Source organism: Oncorhynchus nerka, linkage group LG10, assembly GCF_034236695.1.
Source record: "Oncorhynchus nerka isolate Pitt River linkage group LG10, Oner_Uvic_2.0, whole genome shotgun sequence".
In the NCBI taxonomy this organism is placed as follows: domain Eukaryota; kingdom Metazoa; phylum Chordata; class Actinopteri; order Salmoniformes; family Salmonidae; genus Oncorhynchus; species Oncorhynchus nerka.
In genome coordinates this window covers 13,923,037-13,946,428 of record NC_088405.1, presented here as the reverse complement: position 1 = coordinate 13,946,428, position 23,392 = coordinate 13,923,037, and the positions used below count along the sequence as shown (strand labels likewise).

At 39.4% G+C, this 23,392-nt stretch overlaps 1 protein-coding gene across 1 annotated transcript in view; it reads right to left on the bottom strand.

The window, feature by feature from the left end:
* lmbrd1 (LMBR1 domain containing 1) overlaps nucleotides 1-23,009 on the bottom strand; it is a 212,430-nt gene extending 189,421 nt beyond the window's left edge. The window contains exons 1-3 of the mRNA XM_065023036.1: nucleotides 22,884-23,009; nucleotides 20,679-20,855; nucleotides 6,622-6,685 (exon numbers count right to left, since the gene is read on the bottom strand). Coding sequence (XP_064879108.1) covers nucleotides 6,622-6,685; nucleotides 20,679-20,855; nucleotides 22,884-22,994 — 352 coding nt within the window. The 5' untranslated portion in view covers nucleotides 22,995-23,009. The remainder of the gene's footprint in view (nucleotides 1-6,621; nucleotides 6,686-20,678; nucleotides 20,856-22,883) is intronic.
* Between the last annotated feature and the right edge of the window lie 383 nt (nucleotides 23,010-23,392).

Genomic DNA, 23,392 nt, shown 5'->3' with positions numbered 1-23,392 from the left:
GAGGATGGTAAAACACTGTCTACAATATCTGATTCTAGTTATATTACAGTAGAGACCTTCTATAGAGGATGGTAAAACACTGTCTACAATATCTGATTCTAGTTATATTACAGTAGAGACCTTCTATAGAGGATGGTAAAACACTGTCTACAATATCTGATTCTAGTTATATTACAGTAGAGACCTTCTATAGAGGATGGTAAAACACTGTCTACAATATCTGATTCTAGTTATACAGTAGAGACTTCTATAGAGGATGGTATTACAGTAGAGACCTTCTATAGAGGATGGTAAAACACTGTCTACAATATCTGATTCTAGTTATATTACAGTAGAGACCTTCTATAGAGGATGGTAAAACACTGTCTACAATATCTGATTCTAGTTATATTACAGTAGAGACCTTCTATAGAGGATGGTAAAACACTGTCTACAATATCTGATTCTAGTTATATTACAGTAGAGACCTTCTATAGAGGATGGTAAAACACTGTCTACAATATCTGATTCTAGTTATATTACAGTAGAGACCTTCTATAGAGGATGGTAAAACACTGTCTACAATATCTGATTCTAGTTATATTACAGTAGAGACCTTCTATAGAGGATGGTAAAACACTGTCTACAATATCTGATTCTAGTTATATTACAGTAGAGACCTTCTATAGAGGATGGTAAAACACTGTCTACAATATCTGATTCTAGTTATATTACAGTAGAGACCTTCTATAGAGGATGGTAAAACACTGTCTACAATATCTGATTCTAGTTATATTACAGTAGAGACCTTCTATAGAGGATGGTAAAACACTGTCTACAATATCTGATTCTAGTTATATTACAGTAGAGACCTTCTATAGAGGATGGTAAAACACTGTCTACAGTATCTGATTCTAGTTATATTACAGTAGAGACCTTCTATAGAGGATGGTAAAACACTGTCTACAGTATCTGATTCTAGTTATATTACAGTAGAGACCTTCTATAGAGGATGGTAAAACACTGTCTATAGTATCTGATTCTAGTTATATTACAGTAGAGACCTTCTATAGAGGATGGTAAAACACTGTCTACAATATCTGATTCTAGTTATATTACAGTAGAGACCTTCTATAGAGGATGGTAAAACACTGTCTACAATATCTGATTCTAGTTATATTACAGTAGAGACCTTCTATGGAGGATGGTAAAACACTGTCTACAATATCTGATTCTAGTTATATTACAGTAGAGACCTATAGAGGATGGTAAACACTGTCTACAATATCTGATTCTAGTTATATTAAAGTAGAGACCTTCTATAGAGGATGGTAAAACACTGTCTACAATATCTGATTCTAGTTATATTACAGTAGAGACCTATAGAGGATGGTAAAACACTGTCTACAATATCAGATTCTAGTTATATTTCGAAACATCTCATTCTCTAAGTCCCTAGTCAGATGTACCTTGACTCATTGAAAGGATTGCAAGCTCTTTGATTCACTAGCTACCAAATAAATGATTTCTTCCTCATAAAAAGAGCTGCTTTCGATTTAAAGACAAAGTGTTGACTCCTCAGTTTATTTTGAGAACTATTTGCTCCTGATACTCCTCCCCCTCTGTTTCTGGCTGCCATGACAACATCCATTTTATCAAGACAGCCATTTCAATTGTTCTCACTACAAGGGGACAGACTAGTTGAGCTGAAAAGTCTAGACACCAAATAATACACTTGTTATCATAAACACCAGTGACAGAAAGACACTTGTTATCAGAAACACCAGTGACAAAAAGACACTTGTTATCAGAAACACCAGTGACAAAAAGACACTTGTTATCATAAACACCAGTGACAGAAAGACACTTGTTATCAGAAACACCAGTGACAAAAAGACACTTGTTATCAGAAACACCAGTGACAGAAAGACACTTGTTATCAGAAACACCAGTGACAAAAAGACACTTGTTATCAGAAACACCAGTGACAGAAAGACACTTGTTATCAGAAACACCAGTGACAAAAAGACACTTGTTATCATAAACACCAGTGACAGAAAGACACTTGTTATCAGAAACACCAGTGACAAAAAGACACTTGTTATCAGAAACACCAGTGACAGAAAGACACTTGTTATCATAAACACCAGTGACAGAAAGACACTTGTTATCATAAACACCTGTGACAGAAAGACACTTGTTATCAGAAACAAGAGAAACCAATGCATGTTGCTGCTAATGCGAATAAGCCTCATCAATGGCTTTGAAGAGTCACATTATTTATATATGTTTTATGTACTGTATGTTTTTTAACCAACAGCCTTGAACCTTCTTGATCGACTGCTGAAGGTTATTTCCACAGCACAAAACACACACACACACACGCTTCTGCATAGACAGGCACCTATGCATAGACAGGCACCCTTAGTCACCATCACATTGACACACAATGTCACATGCTAGGGTATGCAAGCTCTTTAAAGCCTGCTCCCCTGCTCCCTCCTCCTTTCTGGGTAAAAAAGGAATCATAGTCTCTCAACCATGACAAAACAAAACAACTGCCAGCCAGCCCAGAGGATCTGTCCAGCTTCTGTCAAACTCAACGCTGTAATTGGAGGAATGACACGTCCCCCTTTTAAAGCCGGACTCTTTATATAGATAATACACAATCACATAGTGAGTTTCTAGAGAGACAATCTCTCTTTAAGGATTTATAATCCTGCTCAACAGGGATTTTACCCCACTGTTCTGTTCTCTCTGCTTCACTTTGCTTTCTACAGTTCTTATTTAACCCATTACAGTGTCAGCCCTGTCTAAGCCGGGGCAGTGTTGGAATAAGCTATATGGAATTGTTTTAAGGAGGTTCACTTTGCTTTCTACAGTTCTTATTTAACCCATTACAGTGTCAGCCCTGTCTAAGCCGGGGCAGTGTTGGAATGAGCTATATGGAAGTGTTTTAAGGAGGTTCACTTTGCTTTCTACAGTTCTTATTTAACCCATTACAGTGTCAGCCCTGTCTAAGCCGGGGCAGTGTTGGAATGAGCTATATGGACGTGTTTTAAGGAGGTTCACTTTGCTTTCTACAGTTCTTATTTAACCCATTACAGTGTCAGCCCTGTCTAAGCCGGGGCAGTGTTGGAATGAGCTATATGGAAGTGTTTTAAGGAGGTTCACTTTGCTTTCTACAGTTCTTATTTAACCCATTACAGTGTCAGCCCTTTCTAAGCTGGGGTAGTGTTGGAATGAGCTATATGGAATTGTTTTAAGGAGGTTCACTTTGCTTTCTACAGTTCTTATTTAACCCATTACAGTGTCAGCCCTGTCTAAGCCGGGGCAGTGTTGGAATAAGCTATATGGAATTGTTTTAACAGACGTTGGACTGTTCGGAAGCTACAGACGATTTTGTAAGAAGAACGATTTCGGGATATCACCACTCTAGCTCTGTCCCCTTTCACCAAAGATGCAGAAGTGCAACATTGGCAGATGCAGTGGACTGAGACGCATCCAATGCAAAAACACAGATATCTAAAGTTTAAACAGACTGTTTTTATGGGAATGGTATTATGCTAATTAGATTGCGCAGACATCACCTCTAGGGGTTAAAGAGTGGATGATTACGCTGGCCAGTTCTGGAGGATAGAGATGTTGCTGCTATTTCCATCTTTGCTGGTTTGACCCCATGGTGTTAGCGAGGCTTGGTGTTAGCGAGGCTTGGTGTGAGAGAGGCTTGGTGTGAGAGAGGCTTGGTGTGAGAGAGGCTTGGTGTGAGAGAGGGCTTGGCTTCCCTCAAATCAAATCAAATTTGATTTTAACATTTGATTTGATTTGAGGCTTGGTGTGAGAGAGGCTTGTTGTGAGAGAGGCTTGGTGTGAGAGAGGCTTGGCTTCCCTTCACTCTATACTGTCCTCCCTCCTACCTCCCTCCCCTCTGTCCTCTCCTTCCCCCCTACCTCCCTCCACTCTGTCCTCCCTCCCTCCACTCTGTCCTCCCCCTCCCTCCACTCTGTCCTCCCCCTCCCTCCACTCTGCCCCCCCTCCCTCCACTATGTCTTCCCCCTCCCTCCACTCTGTCCTCCCCCTCCCTCCACTATGTCCCCCCTCCCTCCACTATGTCCCCCCTCCCTCCACTCTGTCCTCCCCCTCCCTCCACTCTGTCCTCCCCCCACTCTGTCCTCCCCCTCCCTCCACTCTGTATGCAGGGAGAGATATGATGCTTCCACGTACTGTAAGCTAAGTACCTTGAGATACAACTGACAAATCTGAGTAGAACTGCTGTACCATACACAAGACAAAATATATCCAGGCCATTTGGCCATTAAATAAATTACATTCCTGATAGGATCCAAATCTGCATTTAAGACCTCACTACTTCTGCATTATATCAGACCCTGTAAATTCAACTCTTCCTTTGAGTGCATTTTTCATCCAAATCTTTGACGGCAACACAGAAAATCATATTAGTGGCGTCTCCGACTCAGTCTAGAGGACAAAGTCAAGTAACGCATGGTGGGCAGGTGAATTGAAATGCATGCTGGGATTTACATGCACAGTGTTGTACCTTGTCTGTCAAAGAGAAATTCTGATGACATTATGCGACTGATGGAAGTAGATTCTCTGATTGGGTAGGGTCTGGGCTGAGGAAACTAACGGCTCATGATCAAATAGGCTAACAGAGTATTACTGCCTAGGTAGGCTAACTGAGATTAATACAGACTGTATTACTGCCTAGGTAGGCTAACTGAGATTAATACAGATTTTATTACTGCCTAGGTAGGCTAACTGAGATTAATACAGACTGTATTACTGCCTAGGTAGGCTAACTGAGATTAATACAGACTGTATTACTGCCTAGGTAGGCTAACTGAAATTAATACAGACTGTATTACTGCCTAGGTAGGCTAACTGAGATTAATACAGATTTTATTACTGCATAGGTAGGATAAATGAGATTAATACAGACTGTATTACTGCCTAGGTAGGCTAACTGAGATTAATACAGATTGTATTACTGCCTAGGTAGGCTAACTGAGATTAATACAGATTGTATTACTGCCTAGGTAGGCTAACAGATTAATACAGATTGTATTACTGCCTAGGTAGGCTAACAGATTCATACAGATTGTATTACTGCCTAGGTAGGCTAACTGAGATTAATACAGACTGTATTACTGCCTAGGTAGGCTAACTGAGATTAATACAGACTTCATTACTGCATTATGGAGGTAGGCTAACTGAGATTAATACAGATTGTATTCATGTCAGTGTTATTGACCAGGCAACCAGAGACACAAATAAATCCAACCATTCATTAGTTCATTATGGAGAAGGTGGGGACCCTCTGTCCCTTACAGCTTAATGGCTAGTTTCCCAGACAGATTAATCCAACCATTCATTAGATCATTATGGAGAAGGTGGGGACCCTCTGTCCCTTACAGCTTAATGGCTAGTTTCCCAGACAGATTAATCCAACCATTCATTAGATCATTATGGAGAAGGTGGGGACCCTCTGTCCCTTACAGCTTCATGGCTAGTTTCCCAGACACAGATTAATCCAACCATTCATTAGATCATTATGGAGAAGGTGGGGACCCTCTGTCCCTTACAGCTTAATGGCTAGTTTCCCAGACACAGATTAATCCAACCATTCATTAGTTCATTATGGAGAAGGTGGGGACCCTCTGTCCCTTACAGCTTAATGGCTAGTTTCCTGGACACAGATTAATCCAACCATTCATTAGTTCATTATGGAGAAGGTGGGGACCCTCTGTCCCTTACAGCTTAATGGCTAGTTTCCCAGACACAGATTAATCCAACCATTCATTAGTTCATTATGGAGAAGGTGGGGACCCTCTGTCCCTTACAGCTTAATGGCTAGTTTCCCAGACACAGATTAATCCAACCATTCATTAGTTCATTATGGAGAAGGTGGGGACCCTCTGTCCCTTACAGCTTAATGGCTAGTTTCCCAGACAGATTAATCCAACCATTCATTAGTTCATTATGGAGAAGGTGGGGACCCTCTGTCCCTTACAGCTTAATGGCTAGTTTCCCAGACACAGATTAATCCAACCATTCATTAGTTCATTATGGAGAAGGTGGGGACCCTCTGTCCCTTACAGCTTAATGGCTAGTTTCCCAGACACAGATTAATCCAACCATTCATTAGTTCATTATGGAGAAGGTGGGGACCCTCTGTCCCTTACAGCTTAATGGCTAGTTTCCCAGAAAGATTAATCCAACCATTCATTAGATCATTATGGAGAAGGTGGGGACCCTCTGTCCCTTACAGCTTAATGGCTAGTTTCCTAGACACAGATTAATCCAACCATTCATTAGTTCATTATGGAGAAGGTGGGGACCCTCTGTCCCTTACAGCTTAATGGCTAGTTTCCCAGACACAGATTAATCCTAGACCTGGACAAAAACATCTATTCCTATGGAGATTCTCACTCCATACAAAATCACTCTCTACCAATCAGGAATTAGTTGATTTGTTCAAACTATTAAAGTCACAACGGGTACAAACATAAGTCAATGGTAAATATTTGACTATAAACAAAAGGTTTAGCAAACAGAAAATGATTTGCTGGCACTGTGCCTTGATAAATATGCCTATATGAATACAAATAGTATCCTACTCACAGTAATAAGCATACAGCACAGTGTCTTCGATTTGGCCTCGTGTCTCATTGTTTTCTGCCCACTCCTGTATTGAGAAGAAATAGGACATTGATTACAATAAAGACAACAGACCTTACACAACAACATCTGAACAGATTAAAACACTAAACAGACCTTACACAACAACATCTGAACAGATTAAAACACTAAACAGACCTTACACAACAACATCTGAACAGATTAAAACACTCAACAGACCTTCACAGCAACATCTAAACAGATTAAAACACTCAACAGACCTTCACAGCAACATCTAAACAGATTAAAACAATCAACAGACCTTCACAGCAACATCTAAACAGATTAAAACACTCAACAGACCTTCACAACAACATCTGAACAGATTAAAACACTCAACAGACCTTCACAGCAACATCTAAACAGATTAAAACACTAAACAGACCTTCACAGCAACATCTAAACAGATTAAAACAATCAACAGACCTTCACAGCAACATCTGAACAGATTAAAACACTCAACAGACCTTCACAGCAACATCTAAACAGATTAAAACAATCAACAGACCTTCACAGCAACATCTGAACAGATTAAAACACTCAACAGACCTTCACAACAACATCTGAACAGATTAAAACACTCAACAGACCTTCACAACAACATCTGAACAGATTAAAACAATCAACAGACCTTCACAGCAACATCTGAACAGATTAAAACACTAAACAGACCTTACACAACAACATCTAAACAGATTAAAACACTAAACAGACCTTCACAACAACATCTGAACAGATTAAAACACTCAACAGACCTTCACAGCAACATTGATTGCAAAGCTATTTATGAAGGAGTCACGAACTAAACATACAGCTAAACATTAGTGTATAATTCCATAATCCTAGATTCACAGAGATTTCTGAGACATAGGTAATATTAAACGATAAAGCCAGGCTAGGACAATGATGAAAACTAACACAGGGCTATTTGCCAGGGTACTACAATGATGAAACAGCCACAGGGCTATTTGCCAGGCTAGGACTATGATGAAACGGACACAGGGCTATTTGCCAGGGTACTACAATGATGAAACAGCCACAAGGCAATTTGCCAGGCTAGGACTATGATGAAAACGGACACAGGGCTATTTGCCAGGCTAGGATTATGATGAAAACGGACACAGGGCTATTTGCCAGGCTAGGATTATGGTGAAAACGGACACAGGGCTATTTGCCAGGCTAGGACTATGATGAAACGGGCACTAAGACTATTTGCCAGGCTAGGACTATGATGAAACGGGCACTAGGACTATTTGCCAGGCTAGGACTATGATGAAACGGCCGCTAAGACTATTTGCCAGGCTAGGACTATGATGAAACGGCCGCTAAGACTATTTGCCAGGCTAGGACTATGATGAAACGGGCACTAAGACTATTTGCCAGGCTAGGACTATGATGAAACGGCCGCTAAGACTATTTGCCAGGCTAGGACTATGATGAAACGGCCGCTAAGACTATTTGCCAGGCTAGGACTACGATGAAACGGGCGCTAAGACTATTTGCCAGGCTAGGACTACGATGAAACGGCCGCTAAGACTATTTGCCAGGCTAGGACTACGATGAAACGGCCGCTAAGACTATTTGCCAGGCTAGGACTATGATGAAACGGGCACTAAGACTATTTGCCAGGCTAGGACTATGATGAAACGGCCGCTAAGACTATTTGCCAGGCTAGGACTATGATGAAACGGGCACTAAGACTATTTGCCAGGCTAGGACTATGATGAAACGGCCGCTAAGACTATTTGCCAGGCTAGGACTATGATGAAACGGCCGCTAAGACTATTTGCCAGGCTAGGACTATGATGAAACGGGCACTAAGACTATTTGCCAGGCTAGGACTATGATGAAACGGGCACTAAGACTATTTGCCAGGCTAGGACTATGATGAATTGGGCACTAAGACTATTTGCCAGGCTAGGACTATGATGAAACGGGCACTAAGACTATTTGCCAGGCTAGGACTATGATGAAACGGCCGCTAAGACTATTTGCCAGGCTAGGACTATGATGAAACGGGCGCTAAGACTATTTGCCAGGCTAGGACTATGATGAAACGGCCGCTAAGACTATTTGCCAGGCTAGGACTACGATGAAACGGCCGCTAAGACTATTTGCCAGGCTAGGACTATGATGAAACGGGCACTAAGACTATTTGCCAGGCTAGGACTATGGTGAAACAGCCGCTAAGACTATTTGCCAGGCTAGGACTATGATGAAACGGCCGCTAAGACTATTTGCCAGGCTAGGACTATGATGAAATGGGCGCTAAGACTATTTGTCAGGCTAGGACTATGATGAAATGGGCGCTAAGACTATTTGTCAGGCTAGGACTATGATGAAACAGCCGCTAAGACTATTTGCCAGGCTAGGACTATGATGAAACGGCCGCTAAGACTATTTGCCAGGCTAGGACTATGATGAAATGGGCGCTAAGACTATTTGTCAGGCTAGGACTATGATGAAACAGCCACAGGGCTATTTGTGTTATGGAAAAAGAAAGAGATCTTTATTCATTGATAAGGATATCATGAAAAAAAGTCAAAAAAATATGATTCACATACCAGCAGTAGTGCCTATATGATGACCTATATGATCCCTGGTATAATGTTAATCATGTGTCTTCTTTATTCATCAATAATGAACCATCTCTGCTCTCTTCGTTTTACAAAAAACATATGGCTATTGCATCACTGTCCTTGCTTTTATAGTAGGGGGTAAGGTATTTCAGCAGTAGCTGTATATTAGACTGGATGTGTTTATTTAGTCACTTACGTAGCAGATATTCTAAGATGTGACTTGACACAGGTTATGATAAAACGGTCACAGGGCTATTTTGTTGAAGCACCTTTAGCAGCGATGACAGCCTTAGATCTTCTTGGGTATGACACTACAAGCTTGGCACACCTGTATATGGGGAGTTTCTCCCATTCTTCTCTGCAGATTCTCTCAAGCTCTGTCAGGTTAGATGGGGAGCATATCTGCACAGCTATTTTCAGGTCTCTCCAGAGATGTTAAGATATTAGTCCTGACGCCACTCCTGCGTTGTCTTGGCTGTGTGCTCAGGGTCGTTGTCCTGTTGGAAGGTGAATCTTTGCCTTCCAAAATCCTCAGGACCTCCCGTCTGAGCATTTTTTCATCAAGGATCTCTCTGTACTTTGCTCCGTTCATTTTTCCCTCGAACCTGACTACTCTCCCAGTCCCTGCCACTGAAAAACATCCCCACAGCATGATGCTGCCATCACCATGCTTCACCGTAGAGATGGTGCCAGGTTTCCTCCAGACGTGACACTTGGCATTCAGGCCAAATCTTGATTTCATCAGACCAGAGAATCTTCTTTCTCATGGTCTGAGAGTAATTTGGCAAACTCCAAAGGGGCTGTCTTTTACTAAGTAGTGGCCACTCTACCATAAAGGCCTCCAGAACTCTGGAGCTCTGTCAGAGTGACAATCGGGTTCTTGGTCACCTCCCTGACCAAGGCCCTTCTCCCCCGATTGCTCAATTTGGCCGGGCGGCCAGCTCTAGGAAGATTCTTGGTGGTTCCAAACTTCTTCCATTTAAGAATGATGGAGGCCACTTTGTTCTTGTGAACCTTCAATGCTGTAGACATGTTTTGGTATCCTTCCCCAGACCTATGCCTCGACATAAACCTGTCTCTGAGGTCTACGGACAATTGCTTCGACCTCATGGCTTGTTTTTTATTTTTAGACCACTGCTAGTCAGTTATTAGAGTCATACCATTATCTATTTAAGGTAGAGTAGACCACTGCTAGTCAGTTATTAACATCATCTATTTAAGGTAGAGTAGACCACTGGTACTGTCAGTTATTAACATCATCTATTTAAGGTAGAGTAGACCACTGGTACTGTCAGTTATTAACATCATCTCTTTAAGGTAGAGTAGACCACTGGTACTGTCAGTTATTAACATCATCTCTTTAAGGTAGAGTAGACCACTGGTACTGTCAGTTATTAACATCATCTATTTAAGGTAGAGTAGACCACTGGTACTGTCAGTTATTAACATCATCTATTTAAGGTAGAGTAGACCACTGGTACTGTCAGTCATTACCATCATCTATTTAAGGTAGAGTAGACCACTGGTACTGTCAGTTATTAACATCATCTATTTAAAGGTAGAGTAGACCCCTGGTACTGTCAGTTATTAACATCATCTATTTAAGGTAGAGTAGACCACTGGTACTGTCAGTTATTAACATCATCTATTTAAGGTAGAGTAGACCACTGGTACTGTCAGTTATTAACATCATCTATTGAAGGTAGAGTAGACCACTGGTACTGTCAGTTATTAACATCATCTATTTAAGGTAGAGTAGACCACTGGTACTGTCAGTTATTAACATCATCTATTTAAGGTAGAGTAGACCACTGGTACTGTCAGTTATTAACATCATCTATTTAAGGTAGAGTAGACCACTGGTACTGTCAGTTATTAACATCATCTATTTAAGGTAGAGTAGACCACTGGTACTGTCAGTTATTAACATCATCTATTTAAGGTAGAGTAGACCACTGGTACTGTCAGTTATTAACATCATCTATTTAAGGTAGAGTAGACCACTGGTACTGTCAGTTATTAACATCATCTATTTAAGGTAGAGTAGACCACTGGTACTGTCAGTTATTAACATCATCTATTTAAGGTAGAGTAGACCACTGGTACTGTCAGTTATTAACATCATCTATTTAAGGTAGAGTAGACCACTGGTACTGTCAGTTATTAACATCATCTATTTAAGGTAGAGTAGACCACTGGTACTGTCAGTTATTAACATCATCTATTTAAGGTAGAGTAGACCACTGGTACTGTCAGTTATTAACATCATCTATTTAAGGTAGAGTAGACCACTGGTACTGTCAGTTATTAGCATCATCTATTTAAGGTAGAGTAGACCACTGGTACTGTCAGTTATTAACATCATCTATTTAAGGTAGAGTAGACCACTGGTACTGTCAGTTATTAACATCATCTATTTAAGGTAGAGTAGACCACTGGTACTGTCAGTTATTACCATCATCTATTTAAGGAAGAGTAGACCACTGGTACTGTCAGTTATTAACATCATCTATTTAAGGTAGAGTAGACCACTGGTACTGTCAGTTATTAACATCATCTATTTAAGGTAGAGTAGACCCCTAGTACTGTCAGTTATTAACATCATCTATTTAAGGTAGAGTAGACCACTGGTACTGTCAGTTATTAACATCATCTATTTAAGGTAGAGTAGACCACTGGTACTGTCAGTTATTAGCATCATCTATTTAAGGTAGAGTAGACCACTGGTACTGTCAGTTATTAACATCATCTATTTAAGGTAGAGTAGACCACTGGTACTGTCAGTTATTAACATCATCTATTTAAGGTAGAGTAGACCCCTGGTAGTCAGTTATTAACATCATCTATTTAAGGTAGAGTAGACCCCTGGTACTGTCAGTTATTAACATCATCTATTTAAGGTAGAGTAGACCCCTAGTAGTCAGTTATTACAGTCATTACCATCATATTTAAGGTAGAGTAGACCACTGGTACTGTCAGTTATTAACATCATCTATTGAAGGTAGAGTAGACCACTGGTACTGTCAGTTATTAACATCATCTATTTAAGGTAGAGTAGACCACTGGTACTGTCAGTTATTAACATCATCTATTTAAGGTAGAGTAGACCACTGGTACTGTCAGTTATTAACATCATCTATTTAAGGTAGAGTAGACCACTGGTACTGTCAGTTATTAACATCATCTATTTAAGGTAGAGTAGACCCCTAGTAGTCAGTTATTACAGTCATTACCATCATATTTAAGGTAGAGTAGACCCCTGGTACTGTCAGTTATTAACATCATCTATTTAAGGTAGAGTAGACCCCTAGTAGTCAGTTATTACAGTCATTACCATCATATTTAAGGTAGAGTAGACCACTGGTACTGTCAGTTATTAACATCATCTATTGAAGGTAGAGTAGACCACTGGTACTGTCAGTTATTAACATCATCTATTTAAGGTAGAGTAGACCACTGGTACTGTCAGTTATTAACATCATCTATTTAAGGTAGAGTAGACCACTGGTACTGTCAGTTATTAACATCATCTATTTAAGGTAGAGTAGACCACTGGTACTGTCAGTTATTAACATCATCTATTTAAGGTAGAGTAGACCCCTAGTAGTCAGTTATTACAGTCATTACCATCATATTTAAGGTAGAGTAGACCACTGGTACTGTCAGTTATTAACATCATCTATTTAAGGTAGAGTAGACCACTGGTACTGTCAGTTATTAACATCATCTATTTAAGGTAGAGTAGACCACTGGTACTGTCAGTCATTACCATCATCTATTTAAGGTAGAGTAGACCACTGGTACTGTCAGTTATTAACATCATCTATTTAAAGGTAGAGTAGACCCCTGGTACTGTCAGTTATTAACATCATCTATTTAAGGTAGAGTAGACCACTGGTACTGTCAGTTATTAACATCATCTATTTAAGGTAGAGTAGACCACTGGTACTGTCAGTCATTACCATCATCTATTTAAGGTAGAGTAGACCACTGGTACTGTCAGTTATTAACATCATCTATTTAAAGGTAGAGTAGACCCCTGGTACTGTCAGTTATTAACATCATCTATTTAAGGTAGAGTAGACCACTGGTACTGTCAGTTATTAACATCATCTATTTAAGGTAGAGTAGACCACTGGTACTGTCAGTTATTAACATCATCTATTGAAGGTAGAGTAGACCACTGGTACTGTCAGTTATTAACATCATCTATTTAAGGTAGAGTAGACCACTGGTACTGTCAGTTATTAACATCATCTATTTAAGGTAGAGTAGACCACTGGTACTGTCAGTTATTAACATCATCTATTTAAGGTAGAGTAGACCACTGGTACTGTCAGTTATTAACATCATCTATTTAAGGTAGAGTAGACCACTGGTACTGTCAGTTATTAACATCATCTATTTAAGGTAGAGTAGACCACTGGTACTGTCAGTTATTAACATCATCTATTTAAGGTAGAGTAGACCACTGGTACTGTCAGTTATTAACATCATCTATTTAAGGTAGAGTAGACCACTGGTACTGTCAGTTATTAACATCATCTATTTAAGGTAGAGTAGACCACTGGTACTGTCAGTTATTAACATCATCTATTTAAGGTAGAGTAGACCACTGGTACTGTCAGTTATTAACATCATCTATTTAAGGTAGAGTAGACCACTGGTACTGTCAGTTATTAACATCATCTATTTAAGGTAGAGTAGACCACTGGTACTGTCAGTTATTAACATCATCTATTTAAGGTAGAGTAGACCACTGGTACTGTCAGTTATTAACATAGACCACTGGTACTGTCAGTTATTAACATCATCTATTTAAGGTAGAGTAGACCACTGGTACTGTCAGTTATTAACATCATCTATTTAAGGTAGAGTAGACCACTGGTACTGTCAGTTATTACCATCATCTATTTAAGGAAGAGTAGACCACTGGTACTGTCAGTTATTAACATCATCTATTTAAGGTAGAGTAGACCACTGGTACTGTCAGTTATTAACATCATCTATTTAAGGTAGAGTAGACCCCTAGTACTGTCAGTTATTAACATCATCTATTTAAGGTAGAGTAGACCACTGGTACTGTCAGTTATTAACATCATCTATTTAAGGTAGAGTAGACCACTGGTACTGTCAGTTATTAGCATCATCTATTTAAGGTAGAGTAGACCACTGGTACTGTCAGTTATTAACATCATCTATTTAAGGTAGAGTAGACCACTGGTACTGTCAGTTATTAACATCATCTATTTAAGGTAGAGTAGACCCCTGGTAGTCAGTTATTAACATCATCTATTTAAGGTAGAGTAGACCCTGGTACTGTCAGTTATTAACATCATCTATTTAAGGTAGAGTAGACCCCTAGTAGTCAGTTATTACAGTCATTACCATCATATTTAAGGTAGAGTAGACCACTGGTACTGTCAGTTATTAACATCATCTATTGAAGGTAGAGTAGACCACTGGTACTGTCAGTTATTAACATCATCTATTTAAGGTAGAGTAGACCACTGGTACTGTCAGTTATTAACATCATCTATTTAAGGTAGAGTAGACCACTGGTACTGTCAGTTATTAACATCATCTATTTAAGGTAGAGTAGACCACTGGTACTGTCAGTTATTAACATCATCTATTTAAGGTAGAGTAGACCCTAGTAGTCAGTTATTACAGTCATTACCATCATATTTAAGGTAGAGTAGACCCTGGTACTGTCAGTTATTAACATCATCTATTTAAGGTAGAGTAGACCCTAGTAGTCAGTTATTACAGTCATTACCATCATATTTAAGGTAGAGTAGACCACTGGTACTGTCAGTTATTAACATCATCTATTGAAGGTAGAGTAGACCACTGGTACTGTCAGTTATTAACATCATCTATTTAAGGTAGAGTAGACCACTGGTACTGTCAGTTATTAACATCATCTATTTAAGGTAGAGTAGACCACTGGTACTGTCAGTTATTAACATCATCTATTTAAGGTAGAGTAGACCACTGGTACTGTCAGTTATTAACATCATCTATTTAAGGTAGAGTAGACCCTAGTAGTCAGTTATTACAGTCATTACCATCATATTTAAGGTAGAGTAGACCACTGGTACTGTCAGTTATTAACATCATCTATTTAAGGTAGAGTAGACCACTGGTACTGTCAGTTATTAACATCATCTATTTAAGGTAGAGTAGACCACTGGTACTGTCAGTCATTACCATCATCTATTTAAGGTAGAGTAGACCACTGGTACTGTCAGTTATTAACATCATCTATTTAAAGGTAGAGTAGACCCCTGGTACTGTCAGTTATTAACATCATCTATTTAAGGTAGAGTAGACCACTGGTACTGTCAGTTATTAACATCATCTATTTAAAGGTAGAGTAGACCACTGGTACTGTCAGTTATTAACATCATCTATTTAAGGTAGAGTAGACCCCTGGTACTGTCAGTTATTAACATCATCTATTTAAGGTAGAGTAGACCACTGGTACTGTCAGTTATTAACATCATCTATTTAAGGTAGAGTAGACCACTGGTACTGTCAGTTATTAACATCATCTATTTAAAGGTAGAGTAGACCACTGGTACTGTCAGTTATTAACATCATCTATTTAAGGTAGAGTAGACCACTGGTACTGTCAGTTATTAACATCATCTATTTAAGGTAGAGTAGACCACTGGTACTGTCAGTTATTAACATCATCTATTTAAGGTAGAGTAGACCACTGGTACTGTCAGTTATTAACATCATCTATTGAAGGTAGAGTAGACCACTGGTACTGTCAGTTATTAACATCATCTATTTAAGGTAGAGTAGACCACTGGTACTGTCAGTTATTAACATCATCTATTTAAGGTAGAGTAGACCACTGGTACTGTCAGTTATTAACATCATCTATTTAAGGTAGAGTAGACCACTGGTACTGTCAGTTATTAACATCATCTATTTAAGGTAGAGTAGACCACTGGTACTGTCAGTTATTAACATCATCTATTTAAGGTAGAGTAGACCCCTGGTAGTCAGTTATTACAGTCATTACCATCATATTTAAGGTAGAGTAGACCACTGGTACTGTCAGTTATTAACATCATCTATTTAAGGTAGAGTAGACCCCTGGTAGTCAGTTATTACAGTCATTACCATCATATTTAAGGTAGAGTAGACCACTGGTACTGTCAGTTATTAACATCATCTATTTAAGGTAGAGTAGACCCCTGGTAGTCAGTTATTAACATCATCTATTTAAGGTAGAGTAGACCCCTGGTACTGTCAGTTATTAACATCATCTATTTAAGGTAGAGTAGACCCCTAGTAGTCAGTTATTACAGTCATTACCATCATATTTAAGGTAGAGTAGACCACTGGTACTGTCAGTTATTAACATCATCTATTGAAGGTAGAGTAGACCACTGGTACTGTCAGTTATTAACATCATCTATTTAAGGTAGAGTAGACCACTGGTACTGTCAGTTATTAACATCATCTATTTAAGGTAGAGTAGACCACTGGTACTGTCAGTTATTAACATCATCTATTTAAGGTAGAGTAGACCACTGGTACTGTCAGTTATTAACATCATCTATTTAAGGTAGAGTAGACCACTGGTACTGTCAGTTATTAACATCATCTATTTAAGGTAGAGTAGACCCCTAGTAGTCAGTTATTACAGTCATTACCATCATATTTAAGGTAGAGTAGACCACTGGTACTGTCAGTTATTAACATCATCTATTTAAGGTAGAGTAGACCACTGGTACTGTCAGTTATTAACATCATCTATTTAAGGTAGAGTAGACCACTGGTACTGTCAGTCATTACCATCATCTATTTAAGGTAGAGTAGACCACTGGTACTGTCAGTTATTAACATCATCTATTTAAAGGTAGAGTAGACCCCTGGTACTGTCAGTTATTAACATCATCTATTTAAGGTAGAGTAGACCACTGGTACTGTCAGTTATTAACATCATCTATTTAAAGGTAGAGTAGACCACTGGTACTGTCAGTTATTAACATCATCTATTTAAGGTAGAGTAGACCCCTGGTACTGTCAGTTATTAACATCATCTATTTAAGGTAGAGTAGACCCCTAGTAGTCAGTTATTACAGTCATTACCATCATATTTAAGGTAGAGTAGACCACTGGTACTGTCAGTTATTAACATCATCTATTGAAGGTAGAGTAGACCACTGGTACTGTCAGTTATTAACATCATCTATTTAAGGTAGAGTAGACCACTGGTACTGTCAGTTATTAACATCATCTATTTAAGGTAGAGTAGACCACTGGTACTGTCAGTTATTAACATCATCTATTTAAGGTAGAGTAGACCACTGGTACTGTCAGTTATTAACATCATCTATTTAAGGTAGAGTAGACCACTGGTACTGTCAGTTATTAACATCATCTATTTAAGGTAGAGTAGACCCCTAGTAGTCAGTTATTACAGTCATTACCATCATATTTAAGGTAGAGTAGACCACTGGTACTGTCAGTTATTAACATCATCTATTGAAGGTAGAGTAGACCACTGGTACTGTCAGTTATTAACATCATCTATTTAAGGTAGAGTAGACCACTGGTACTGTCAGTTATTAACATCATCTATTTAAGGTAGAGTAGACCACTGGTACTGTCAGTTATTAACATCATCTATTTAAGGTAGAGTAGACCACTGGTACTGTCAGTTATTAACATCATCTATTTAAGGTAGAGTAGACCACTGGTACTGTCAGTTATTAACATCATCTCTTTAAGGTAGAGTAGACCACTGGTACTGTCAGTTATTAACATCATCTATTTAAGGTAGAGTAGACCACTGGTACTGTCAGTTATTAACATCATCTATTTAAGGTAGAGTAGACCACTGGTACTGTCAGTTATTAACATCATCTATTTAAGGTAGAGTAGACCCCTAGTACTGTCAGTTATTAACATCATCTATTTAAGGTAGAGTAGACCACTGGTACTGTCAGTTATTAACATCATCTATTTAAAGGTAGAGTAGACCACTGGTACTGTCAGTTATTAACATCATCTATTTAAGGTAGAGTAGACCACTGGTACTGTCAGTTATTAACATCATCTATTTAAGGTAGAGTAGACCACTGGTACTGTCAGTTATTAACATCATCTATTTAAGGTAGAGTAGACCACTGGTACTGTCAGTTATTAACATCATCTATTTAAAGGTAGGGTAGACCACTGGTACTGTCAGTTATTAACATCATCTATTTAAAGGTAGAGTAGACCACTGGTACTGTCAGTTATTAACATCATCTATTTAAGGTAGAGTAGACCACTGGTACTGTCAGTTATTAGCATCATCTATTTAAGGTAGAGTAGACCACTGGTACTGTCAGTTATTAACATCATCTATTTAAGGTAGAGTAGACCACTGGTACTGTCAGTTATTAACATCATCTATTTAAGGTAGAGTAGACCACTGGTACTGTCAGTTATTAGCATCATCTATTTACGGTAGAGTAGACCACTGGTACTGTCAGTTATTAACATCATCTATTTAAGGTAGAGTAGACCACTGGTACTGTCAGTTATTAACATCATCTATTTAAGGTAGGGTAGACCACTGGTACTGTCAGTTATTAACATCATCTATTTAAGGTAGAGTAGACCACTGGTACTGTCAGTTATTAACATCATCTATTTAAGGTAGGGTAGACCACTGGTACTGTCAGTTATTAACATCATCTATTTAAGGTAGAGTAGACCACTGGTACTGTCAGTTATTAACATCATCTATTTAAGGTAGAGTAGACCACTGGTACTGTCAGTTATTAACATCATCTATTTAAGGTAGGGTAGACCACTGGTACTGTCAGTTATTAACATCATCTATTTAAGGTAGAGTAGACCACTGGTACTGTCAGTTATTAACATCATCTATTTAAGGTAGAGTAGACCCCTAGTAGTCAGTTATTACAGTCATTACCATCATATTTAAGGTAGAGTAGACCACTGGTACTGTCAGTTATTAACATCATCTATTTAAGGTAGAGTAGACCACTGGTACTGTCAGTTATTAACATCATCTATTTAAGGTAGAGTAGACCACTGGTACTGTCAGTTATTAACATCATCTATTTAAGGTAGAGTAGACCACTGGTACTGTCAGTTATTAACATCATCTATTTAAGGTAGAGTAGACCACTGGTACTGTCAGTTATTAACATCATCTATTTAAGGTAGAGTAGACCCCTGGTACTGTCAGTTATTAACATCATCTATTTAAGGTAGAGTAGACCACTGGTACTGTCAGTTATTAACATCATCTATTTAAGGTAGAGTAGACCACTGGTACTGTCAGTTATTAACATCATCTATTTAAAGGTAGAGTAGACCACTGGTACTGTCAGTTATTAACATCATCTATTTAAGGTAGAGTAGACCACTGGTACTGTCAGTTATTAACATCATCTATTTAAGGTAGAGTAGACCACTGGTACTGTCAGTTATTAACATCATCTATTTAAGGTAGAGTAGACCACTGGTACTGTCAGTTATTAACATCATCTATTTAAAGGTAGGGTAGACCACTGGTACTGTCAGTTATTAACATCATCTATTTAAGGTAGAGTAGACCACTGGTACTGTCAGTTATTAACATCATCTATTTAAGGTAGAGTAGACCACTGGTACTGTCAGTTATTAACATCATCTATTTAAGGTAGGGTAGACCACTGGTACTGTCAGTTATTAACATCATCTATTTAAGGTAGAGTAGACCCCTAGTAGTCAGTTATTACAGTCATTACCATCATCTTTAAGGTAGAGTAGACCCCTGGTAGTCAGTTATTACAGTCATTACCATCATCTTTAAGGTAGAGTAGACCCCTTGTAGTCAGTTATTACAGTCATTACCATCATCTTTAAGGTAGAGTAGACCCCTGGTAGTCAGTTATTACCATCATCTTTAAGGTAGAGTAGAACCCTGGTAGTCAGTTATTACAGTCATTCCCATCATCTTTAAGGCAGAGTAGACCCCTGATCTGTTCATGCTTTTGCCGACTCCATTGTCAAGCTAAACATGTTTGGCATGACAGTTCCATTAGGAGTTGTCAGGAGAGCAGAAACAGACCGTCTACCAGGCTAGTATCGTTCACAAGCATGTCATGCTTGAATCATCAAGGATACTTGACTAGCGTAAATCATCAAATATCACCTCTTTGCAGACATATTCCTTGGTCTCTGACAATGAGTTGAAAACTAAGGACTGGTTTCCCAGACTAAAGATTATCCATCAAACATGCTGTTTAGCCCAGGAGTAGGTCTAATGGCTTGTTATGTTTCAAATGGACAACAACATGAGCTACTATTATAAGCTGCTATATCATTGAACTCAAATGGTCTTAAATGACATAGGCCTAAGTCTCAGGCCTTATGAAGCAGCTGAATACGTACCTTGTAAGTACCGTTGGGGTGCTTCATGTAAGACACTAGGAATATATCCACTGGAAGAAGTGCAGAGGTTATCAGTGCAATGGCCAATGCGCATATTGCAGTGATGGTTGAGATGACCTCACTCTCTTGGCGGCTCTGGTACTTCCTGATGTAGACCCAACAGAAGGACAGGATCACCTGTGGATGGAAAAACAATGGTTAGAGTTATCACGTAAAATATCCTAAAGTTATTGGGCCGCATCAGCTGTCAGAACATCTGAGTGTTTACAGTTCATTGTTATTGTAATGACTCTTAGCTAAGTAGGCTCATTATGATATCCCACTTCTGACACCAGTGCAGCCAACAGCGAGACTCAGATGTTTTCGATTTACAATATTCACAAATTAAATCTCACCACTACAAATGAATTCCTTTGCAAAAGTGTTGTTGAAAACTTGTTTTAATTGCCACTCGCATCAACCCTATTCACGCAGGCCATTATCAAATCAAATCCATTTATAAAGCCCTTTTACATTAGCAGATGTCACAAAGTGCTGTACAGAAACCCAGCCTAAAACCCCAAACAGCAAGCAATGCAAATGTAGAGGCACGGTGGCTAGGAAAACCTTCCTAGAAAGGCAGGAACCTAGGAAGAAACCTAGAGAGGAACCAGGCTCTAAGTTGTGGCCAGTCCTCTTCTGGCTGTGCTGGGTGGAGATTTTAAGAGTACATGGCCATTAAGGCCAGATTGCACTAATAAAGCTCTTTTTCATTTCAATGAAGACCCATCCACAGATAGATGGGATTTGATCATCCAATCCTTTTCAATGTAAAATGAAATAGGGACAGCAGAGATGGTGTTGTTGTTGTGGGATGATGGCTTGTCAACTCGCTAGAAAGAGCAGCACAGTCACAGGCTTGCATCCCAAATGGCACCCTATTCCCCATTGGGCTCTGGTCAAACGCAGTGCACTATGGGCCCTAGTCAAAAATAATGCACTACATATAGAACAGGGTGTTATTTGGGACACACAGACACATGGGGAACAGGGTGTTATTTGGGACACACAGACACATGGGGAACAGGGTGTTATTTGGGACACACAGACACATAGGGAACAGGGTGTTATTTGGGACACACAGACACATAGGGAACAGGGTGTTATTTTGGGACACACAGACACATGGGGAACAGGGTGTTATTTGGGACACACAGACACATGGGGAACAGGGTGTTATTTGGGACACACAGACACATGGGGAACAGGGTGTTATTTGGGACACACATGGTGCTGGAGCTCCAGAATCACAAGGTTGTATTCCAGGCACACACGGTGCCTAGTCCTAAACTGTGAGGACACTGCTAAAGCCCATTGGCTGCTCAGATCCTGAAGGAATGCCATCCAGAGACCGGATCAATTAACACTAGCCCACGCCTGCGTGTTTTGCCAGGTAATGACACAAGCTTTGCATCTAAACTAAGACCCATTGAGAGGATTGCATTGCATAATAAATAGAGAGGGGGAGCAATTCAGAGACCAATCTGGTGTTTCAGCTTGTTAGCTAAAAGAAAGCAAAAACACATTTCTCTAAGCTATATTGGCTATTATAATCACTAGCTAGGTACAAAGCCTTCCTGATTGATATGAAAACGGAAATGACTGAAGCAGGCAGGCTCAGCAGCGCCTCTGTAAATGTAGCTGTCTGCAGTCATGTGACATTGTGTAGGGTAACTAGTTAGCTAACTAACAATTGATAATGCATGTAGTTAGTTATTCTTTACAAATAAGGCAGGAGAAGTCTACTTTAAGTTAAACTTTGACATTTAACTTAGAAGCAGGCATGATCCAATAACAACATGTTAGCAACTAGCTAACTTCATTGCAAACTACTGTAAACTAGCTAGCATTGCTTGGAAAAATTGATAGATGCGACCATGACAACCACAATGATTCACTATAACACTGTAAACAAATTAATTAGCTACAACAGTTAGCTATTGATATGGTATTAGCGAGGCTATTAGAGGCAGGTTAGTTAAACTCTGAGTTAGCTACAACGTTAGCTAACTAAGCCATGACAGCTGTCAAACTAGCTAACGTTAGCTAGCTACGTAAAGTTGTAGCGAACTGAGCGTGACAAAGACAACTGTGGCCAAAGGAAAGTCCTCCACTACATACACAGAGTAATAATTCGAGTTTCTGTAGCGACTTAAGTGTGCTTACCAAAAATACAAGGGCGAATATAGACCACCCGAGAGCAGACTCAGATAGCAACGACTGGTCCGCCATCTTCACTTCCTGCAACAAACACGGACCATGTGCTTCTATTGACATTACGGAAGGGGCGATGCAGTGGATACAAAGTTACCAAACAGAGAGACAGACCACATCAGACAGGTAGATAGATACACTACAATGATCATGTGGTAGAGTAGACCTACTGTTGAGTTGGCCTTCTTTAAATTAGATTGTTGAATCAGTCTTTTGGATGTTTCCTCCCAAGCTCAGACAGGCAAAAAAACAACACTTATCTATTTTGCAAAGTATGAGTGCAATGAGTGTTGCAGTTTTGTGGTGCCCATCCCAAATGTCACCCTATTCCCAATAAACGCAGTACCTTTGACCAGGGCTGTAGGGCAAAAGTACAGGCTAGTGCACTGCCAATTGGGACGTAAACCATGGTAATTTAATGAGACCCTCCAGTCATTTCAGATTAGAATGTTCATGTTGTT